Source organism: Alosa alosa, chromosome 19 (genome assembly GCF_017589495.1).
Source record: "Alosa alosa isolate M-15738 ecotype Scorff River chromosome 19, AALO_Geno_1.1, whole genome shotgun sequence".
Classification (NCBI taxonomy): Eukaryota; Metazoa; Chordata; class Actinopteri; order Clupeiformes; family Clupeidae; genus Alosa; species Alosa alosa.
In genome coordinates, this window is record NC_063207.1 from 17113301 (window position 1) to 17122722 (window position 9422).

The following is a 9422-nucleotide window of genomic DNA, read 5'->3' on the forward strand; positions in this document are numbered from 1 at the left end:
GGTCATGGTGTTCCACTAGAGGGCACTACTCGTGCGTACTTCCAGAGCCAAATGCACCTCACTAAGTCATACTATTGATTCTGATCAGAACATATCAAATGGTGCTAAGTTATAGATATGTTTTACAAGGAGTCATACCTGCTTGTAGTGGAGTATGATGATAAAAAAGACAGTATTACAGTTACCTTCATGTGGCACACACGTTTGTTCAAAAATACATTGAGAATGTTCCTTTGCTGTCCAGTTTCACCAGTCTTACAGTCTCTCCCACTGTGTCAGGGAAGAGTCATTCTCTCACTACACATCCCAAGAAGAGACAGAAAAGCTCAATAAGGAAATTGGTGGTCAAAACCCATTTATTCTCATCACAATAAAGTTACAAAAACATAAATGTGTATGTTCATCCAGTGTTCATAAAAAAATGAAAGCATAAACCTAAAGAAAGATGGAAGATCAAACCAAACTTTTTTTTTTTCTTTTAAAAAATATAGCAATTAAAACATTCATAATTGCATTCATCACCACAAGTCACATTTAACAAACACAAATCAAACCTGAATGTAATTCCATGCCCATGATTCGTATTACCATAATGAATTATAACATGTCTAAAAATGTTCTTTAAAAAGCTGGAGAAAAACTACAGTCCCACAATTCAAATTTGATTTCCATTAGACATTAACATCTATTAGACTGCCAACAGATATCTGAGTGATCGCATCTACATTCCTGAGACAGCAGAAATGCCAACTGAAAAGACTAAAAAGACATAAAACAGCAAAAAACAGCAAATAAAGAATGAAAAGACCTGACTGCTCACCCTACCCCATGCAGAGGGGGAGCTAGACAATGCTTCACTGTGCATACTCTGGCGAAGTGTCACCAGGTGAATGCAGCAACACAGGTTCTTTTCAAAATGGAGGGAGATCCTTTGTTTGAATGCCCATTCTGTCCTGCTTGCTTCCTAATAGTGCATTTTCCCCCACAATTCATTCAGAGCCATGCCAACCAAACCTTCAAAAAAGAAATTGTCTATCTTTACCTTGTGCAAAAGGAAGCAGATATTCTTTTAGAAATCAGCATGAAACAAATTTGCTACATTGTCGCCGCAGCTCATCCGCACAAAGCAGTGAGCATTTCCCTTGAATACAGTATGTTGGCTAAATTTGAATTTTGTCTGCTTAACTTTTTTTATGCGGAAAAGGATAAATATTCCTCAGGGTAGATTATTTTAACACTTGGTTAACTTGAACTTTGATGTTCATATTCATCTAACTGATCTTCATAGTGGTTATTTTAAAGCATTCATCTATAGTCCCATTTCAAGATGTAAAAGCTTAAATTAAATGTAGAGTTGCCAATGAAAGCAATTAAGTAACTTGGCAGTTAGCTGTAGCGTGTAAGGCCTGAAGAATCATTTCACTGATTAAAGAAAATACAACAACACTCTTAACACATGAAATATGAGCCTCCTCTAAAGTTTAAGAAAGAGTCTAAGAATAGGAATGCCATACTAGGATAAGGCTTTACCCCACACCATTACTCTTACGGCACATGGCAATATCTGTGCTAAGGGAGAATGATTAGGGACATAGAACATCAATACCCTCTTGATGAAATGGCCTAAACAGAAACACTGCAAATTCAAAGGTTTTTTTTTTTTTTTTTTCTTTCAATTTGTCATACAGATCACAATCAAAGCACAAAATAATGAAATATTGATTCCAATTTTTGAAAATGAAATAATTCTCATAATAATTAAAAAAAAAAAATAGAATTGCTGCCATTTGAGTATAGGAATCAGACATTGATCAGATATATGTGATCTGTCCACTGATTTGTCTTGCAGGGTTGTGTGATGATTCAAGGAACTCTTTGAAAGTGCCAAAAGGGTGAAAGACAGAAAAGTGTGTAGTGGGGAGATTGTCAGAGGAGTTGACTGGCAGTGTTGGCCATGTCTTGGCACCGGGTACAGGCCCAACTGGCCGGACTAATGGCATTGGTTAGCAGAGGAGGAGTAGACACCTATCAGCTAAACATTTCGTCTGGAGAGGTATAATTTGTCAACAGCTAAACCTAAACCCTAAACCCTGGAATCATCAGAAATGATCAAGCTCTGGTCACCAGACCGAGAGCTCAGCAGCACGGGAACCATTCACAGTACAAACAAAAGTCAGTTCTGAGCTACCACTCTTCTCCACTGGGTTTCTCTCGGCATATAATGTTCTTCTTTTTCACATAATGAGGTAAACATAAATGCAGGTATTGTGTCAGAGAGAGGGGGAGAATATAGATAAGAGAGAGAAAAAAAATTGGCACCCGAACATCTGAAATAATAGCAATCTTTTAGTAACAAAAAAAAGAAAAAATCCAACCCGAACACGTTATTGTACAGTATCAAAATCCCCGCTAGCGTTGGCGCTAGCGCAGGGTCACGAGGCCAAGCTGGCCTTGCTGTCGCTGCGGAGGTGTGGCATGGGGCCCTTCCAGGCGCGGTAGATCAGCAGGAGGCTCAGCAGCAGCGCCCAGGTGCGCACAGGCGACAGGACGAAGGCCAGCACGCCGTACGCCTCCAGCAGGAAGTAGCAGGAGTACGCCTGCCATAGCAACAGCGCCAGCATGCCCAGGTGCACCAGCGCCGCCCAGCGCCGGCAGCCCGGCCGGCACAGGTGCGAGCCCAGGGAGTTGCCACGGTAGCGCAGGTGGAGGCTCCAGCAAAGGTAGCAGTTCAGGGGGATGTTGAAGAAGACCAGCTGTTGTGGAGAGAGGGGGGGGCCGGGGATACGGTAAGTGTTATGAGAGACAAATATTTTATTTTTTAAAGAAGTGAGTCTCTAGATAAGAGCTGTCTGTAAAAAATATTTTCATTATTACTTACTGTAGGTTTCAGGTAACTTCATCTACTTAATCCTATTGCATGAGAGATGCACAGTGTTGTGGCGGTAGTGGGGTAGCGTAACGGTTGAGCACCAGGTGGATTTATCCACCACCACTCAGACAGAGTGAAATTAAACTAAAATTAAGAAATAATAACTAAATGGCTTTATAATCACCACAAAACACTAAATGGCTTTAACTAAGAAGACTTAAAGAAATATGATTCAAGCAGGTGTGTTCAAAATGTATACATTATTCAGGACACATCATATGAACACAACGCACAAACAAACAAACAACCACAAAAGCAGTTTATATATCCATATAGCCTATTTTTAGTCAGGCCACTAGGAGGCGGTAAGCGGTAGCCTCGGAAAATAAACGCAAAAAGGCCCAAAAAACGACTGTGGAAAAAAAAGGATCTTCAGTCAAAAAAGATCTCTTCAGCCTAAGGCCACATAAACCCGAAAACAGTATCCCTGCACACACTTGTATATTAACTCAGCAGCAGGTTAAACACTTTACTATTGTAGCCAAGCTGCTCAAATGCAGCCAAACAAGACATTTTAGTTCAAGGCTACCAAACAGATAATCCTGACTACTACAACGTAGCAGACTGCTTTAAAGCTTTGTGTGGATAAACAAATACAAAATCACAATAAACAGCAAATCACCACAATCTCAGTGTTGTCTATGGGGGCTGAATGGCTTGGCCAGACTTTCTCACCTGGAGAATTCCAACAACGTAGGTGAGGCTGCCCTCCAGGAAGTATCCATCAACAAACACTCCATACGCAAAACAAGCACCACTCTGACCGTCAATCACCTCACCGATGAACCAAGGACCTGCAAATAGAACCAAAGGTTTTTCTTATCTTATCAAAGACTGGACACTGGACACACTGGACAACAACATTAGGCTTAAAAACTGTTGTCACAAAAGACGAGAAGGTAGCAGTTTTCCACTCATCTCTGCTGCCTACCAATCGGTCTTGAGAGGACTAACAGACTTTCATTTAGCCAAATTCACTTAGTTGACAATGACTTGCTCTGTTATCAGCTTTGGTTTACACTTCATCAATCTCCGCTACCTTGTGGCCCACAAGCTCATAACTCTGGTCTCTGTACTCACCTATTGCTGTGCACAAGTTGAAGAGAAGCAGAGAGTAGTAGAATAGGTCTGTTTTGCTGACGAGGTGTAAAGATGTGTACACTGGAGACAAGACCCCTGAGGAGCACAAATACATCCAAGATGAAGTGATTAAGGCGCCAACAAAACACATTTCCTAATTTCTTATGGTGGCATTAATTAGTCAAAAAGCATTGTTCTGAGACCAAATATGTCGGTCCGTAGGTCATTACTACAGTTTACATAATACCTATGGAATAATGAACTTGCATTGATATGTTGAACCTAGTGATTGTAAAAAGAGTTATATTATATATAGTGTCCAGATGGTAATAGGTGGAACGGTGGTTTTGTCATCTGGATTGTAGGAGGAGTTGTGGCTTTTGTCTTTAGTAACTGCTGATTTAGACATTTGTTGCTGCCTCACCTCTGCAGACCGGAACACTCTGGAATCGGAACACCACAAGAAGACCAACATTGAGCAGCACCAGTGTCACAAATCCAAGACGTCCCTACAAGCCACCACACACACAAAAAAAACATCTCAATGGTGGAGGGGATGTTTTACATTCTTACAACTTTAATTGATTTTCCTATTGTATGGATAATTGGATATACTCCAGGCAACCCTCCGAAACCCTTAAATGTATGCAGCATGCTTTTTCAGTGATAAGCAATTTGCAGTTTGCATTTTGAACCTTGGCTAGGGTTGTGAATACATAACAACACTGCTTTTCTATTGCAACAAAGCTCTTGTACCAGAATGTAGTGGTCAGTAAGAAGAATAAAGGACTGGACAAAGCCAAAACTGGGCGTCAGGTCCTCCTCCAGGGTGAACTGCTGCTCTCGAACCTTCACACGGTCTGCTGCATCCTAACACACAGCACAGGAGCAGAGCTTTACGGACAAACAAGTGCTGCCCTAGATTTAACAGCTGAGGAATCAGCAGCAGAGGAGCTGCCCACATTTGTACCCACATTCCCTGGATAAAATCACTGTAAGATTTGGCATTCCAGTTTTTCACAAAAAAAAAAAATCTTCAAAAACAAATAATCAGTCGACAAAGAAAAGCAAAAACTGAGAGACGTTTTCACCTCCACCATCACGGATATAGTGTGTAAGCCACTGCTGAAGAGTGAGGGGTCCCAGGGCACCACGTAAAGTGGACCTCCGACTGGGTAGGCTATCCCCCAGGGAGCGCCATCCACAGTGACATGCACCTCTCTAATGGGGGCCACAGAGAACACCAGGATCCTGTAGGGGCCAGAGAAGACAGGAGAACGTATGTGAGTAGGATGCTTGACGATAATTCAAAACAGCACCAGGGAACACCAACAAGGAACAAGGGGTGAAATGACGTCTTATGAGACTAACGTTCATCTTATCTGAGACCTACACTCAACGTGTGTGTGTGTGTGTGTGTGTGTGTGTGTGTGTGTGTGTGTGTGTGTGTGTGTGTGTGTGTGTGTGTGTGTGTAGGGGGTTTATGTACATATGGAGAAGGTCTGGCCAGGGAGAGGCGTGAAGGGTAAAAAAAGACACACACACAGAGGAGACACCTGATGTGTGTGGAGCTGCGAATGCGTTCCAGAGGCTCCACGCCGGGCTTCATATACAGCGCCTCCTTGGGGTTGGTGATGATCACTGCAGGCCAATCGTCAAATTTGAGGTCTGCAAAACTCAGCAGGTCATGGTCAAAAGCCAGCACGCGATATCTAAAATACCAACGGAGAAGAGGCATTTTGCTACTTAGACCTTTTGTTTGTAGTCAATGTTTTTTGCATGTCTTCACTTTTAGAAAGATTTTTGAAGCACTGGACACTAATCCTCTCGAACCTGCGATTGTCCATCCAGTCCCCAAGCTCAAGCTCCAGAGTACCGGACGAATGCCTGCTGTGCAGAACTGGCATCAGTCCACCCAGGGTATGCAGGTGCCCACACAGGTATGCCACAGCCGAACTATAGAGAGGGTACGGAAAATAGGAAGTAGGAATCAGAAGCAGGGAGTGACGTATAAAGCTGCAATATTATCATTTTGGACATCAAACTTAGATCAACTGCTAAATACATCGCTCCATATTAAACTATCGCTCCATATTAAATTAAATACAAAATTATATTATAAAATAACGCAGTGAAACCTGTAACCGTAACATGAAAGTGGTAGGATTTAATGCTATCCAAATGGCTACTGGGAGTTGACCTTGACTGACTGACTGACAGATTGATTGACAAACTGACTGACTGATTAATTGATTGATTGATTGTTTGGTTTCCAATTCAAGTGAAAGACTCTTTTGATTCTTGCAGAGCAAGTGAATGCAAATAGTTTTGTGAGTGGTCACCTCATCAAGTCCCTGATGCCAGGGAAGGAAGAGATGATGGTGGAGGTGGTGTAGTGACCAAACCAGATGGTCTGGTTGCTACTGTCGCTCTCTGCTTGGAATGCCGCCAGCTGCTTCATTTGGTCCTGACAGAATGGTTACGGATGGAATATAATTTTTGAGCAAGCGCCAGGCAAATACATTTCAATTTCAACAGTCATTTCCAGTCTCAACAAGAAATGTTCCCCAATCAATAAAGTCATCAAGTCTTTAAAAGTGCACTTAAGAGTGGAACAGTAATCTTACACCCTAACATTATCCCTAACATGATCTTGGCTTTCCAGAAAAAACGGAAAGCATTACTCAGAGTACAAAATGGAATAACTCAAACTGGAGCCTTTCTAAAAAAAATCAAAATTAAAAAAATATTCCAGTCAGTAGCATTATGTCTATTGCCGACATAACTTGCAGATACTGTATCTTACTACCTCCTTACCTCGCCAAGAATGCCAAAGAAATTATAAGGCCTCTTGGGTCCAGGGGTGAGGGTGGCATCGGCACAGATGAAGGAGTAATTGCCAAATGGAGTCTTGTGGATGTAGTGAAATGATCCCACCTTCTGTACTGCCGAGTACTTTCTAAGTTGGCGAACCAAACACAGAGAATAAACAGCAACACAAAGAAACATCCCTCATATTGATCTGCAATTACAGAATTAGAGGTTTAGAACAGAATTACAGGACAAAGAAATGACTTGTTCAAAAGCCATTTGCCATTAAAATGGAAACAATAAACCACACTAAGCTTGGAGCATTTTCTGCTAATGTTACTCTGATTGCCTTCGAAAAACAACAGTCATATTCAAGTTATTATGGGAGTAATAATCTAATGTAAAAGCCTTAAATGGAACCTGCTAATTCATGTCAACAAGATTGAACCAAGTGATGCAGGGAAGCGTATCCACTGACCTGTAGTAGTTGTTAACGCTCTCCAGAGAAATAATGTTGAAAGCATCTGAAGAAGACAGTGTGGGGTAATAAGTAATGAGGGCATTTTATAACAACATCAACTACATAGTCTCCATACTTTGGAAAGTCAGTGGCGGCAGTAATGAGGCCATTTTATAACAACATCAACTACATAGTCTCCATACTTTGGAGTCAGTGGCAGCAGTGGACATACAGCCTGTGCAATCTCTTCCTGATCCAAGATATCAATGCCTATCAATCAGTATCTTGAAGTTACACGAGATGGCAAGATTTGGGCTGTGCTCACAACATTAGCTGACTCTATGGTGACTCCTGGCATGATCTACCGTTATCCGCTCCCTGTTGTGAACCATTTGCGGAACAACGTGCTCAACTTCTCTTATAAATTTAACATCAGATATATGAGTATGTTGCCTAAGAATGCTATTAGTGATTGAATGAAATATAATTATGAGGCAACAGCTTCCCACTCACCATGGTTTCCTCGGATGTCAATCCATTTGGTGCGCTCCATGACATGTGACCTCTTCAAAACATTGTGGTAAGCTTGCCACTCTACTTCATGCTGAAGGGAACCCACTTTACTTTCTGTCTTTGCGTCCGTCAGGTCACCTTAAATTAATATTAAACAATAAAGGATTCATCTAAATTCTGGATTATGGACATCTACTTCAGACATAAGTCCATTATTTATGCAGCCTAATGGATGTAATGGGTGACGGAGAAAAATGTAGGCCTATCTGATCCTCACCTGTTGCAAGTACAAGAGCAGGTTTGATCACATCAATAGTCTCAGTGCAAAACTTCTCAAAATCTGGAACACGGCGTGGGTCACGGAAGCGACTGATATGAATGTCGGATACCTGTGTGGGTGAACAGAAATCAGGTTTTATCCCAGGCAACATACGATTTCACGAACCACCATGTCGAGCGACACGATCGAGGTAAAAACGGGTATAGGCTCAGTCATACAATGCCTTACAATGTAGCAACTGACAGGTGTCAAGTATCCATACTGTCGGCAGCCACACACAAAAATAACGCTGTCTCACATGCGGCCAGAATGGCAGGCGATGACAACAAGGTTTCTAGCTTAGTTAAACTTTAAACAGAAGCTTTTAAAACACCCAGTCCAAAGTATCTCTGTCAATCAGTAGGCTACACTTACAGTGCACACTAGTAGCCTACCCCGTTGTGATTGGGTCCAGACTAAACAGCCTTACATCAGTCTAGCTATAACTAATAATGTATTTAATTTGAGTGGCAGCCTACGGTAGCCTGCAAAATACTTCGATGGCTGTAGACTACCTTATCATCATTCAATCGAGCTAGCCAGTTATGTCATTTTGACATTAGACAAACGTAATATTAGCAACTCACCTGTACAAACCAAAATATGTTATTCAGTTCACCACCCGGATATGGGGGCCCAGTGACCTTAGCAGCATTTTCAGCGCTGACCTGACCCAAACTCCGCTTCAGGTGCAAAGTCGTATCATAGCTGTCTATCACCCAGGAGGCAAGGGACGCTAACAGCAATCCGACTAGAACCAAGACAACAAACAGCCTGAGCATTCTGTAGCAGAGAAGCGACAGAGGGCTCTGGTGACTTTGCAAAGACAGAATGGCTATGGGAAATCCGCAACTGGTGAAATTACGGACTCGGTAGACACGAGTGACCAGATGAGACTTTGGACGAAGTCTTTCCCATTTTATCGACGAACTGACTCATTGCCAATTTCAAGTAAATTGCAGTCTGGAACGGATGACATGCACGGATGTCCCTTTCAGAAAATGGAATAGGGAAGAGAGAAGCGCGACTGGATAGGTCGGCTTTGACATACGTCACCACAGCACTCATTGCGTAGAATTCTGTAGGGGCGCGTTCATGATGCCAATGCAAACCTACAACGAAGGCGTCAGTTGCTATACAAGTGATTTTCACGCTGCTGTCGGATCGATAGCTGAACAGTAAACTGTGATCTTCAAAAAACGAGACAAACCTCGCTCCTCTCTTTGTACGTTGGTTCGAGCAAGTTTAACAACATTTAATTAAAGAGTAAGCCCAGTGCAGATGGCACGTTTAGAAGTGTTCTCTTCAAA

At 42.1% G+C, this 9422-nt stretch overlaps 1 protein-coding gene across 2 annotated transcripts; it reads right to left on the minus strand.

The window, feature by feature from the left end:
• Positions 1–2333: 2333 nt before the first annotated feature.
• Positions 2334–9242, minus strand: tmem62 (transmembrane protein 62). 2 transcript variants are annotated; one of them, XM_048228544.1, is made up of 14 exons: positions 8700–9242; positions 8071–8182; positions 7794–7931; positions 7299–7344; positions 6827–6968; positions 6352–6476; positions 5843–5965; positions 5551–5721; positions 5101–5260; positions 4766–4879; positions 4434–4518; positions 4010–4105; positions 3605–3723; positions 2334–2753 (listed from the first exon to the last, which is right to left on the minus strand). In XM_048228544.1, exons 1-14 carry the CDS (start codon positions 8892–8894, stop codon positions 2433–2435), a joined length of 1947 nt encoding a protein of 648 aa, XP_048084501.1. In that variant the 5' UTR covers positions 8895–9242; the 3' UTR covers positions 2334–2432. The 2 variants fall into 2 exon arrangements, with proteins under 2 accessions (XP_048084501.1, XP_048084502.1); XM_048228545.1 differs by having other exon boundaries at positions 5566–5721; positions 8700–9240.
• Positions 9243–9422: the final 180 nt, after the last annotated feature.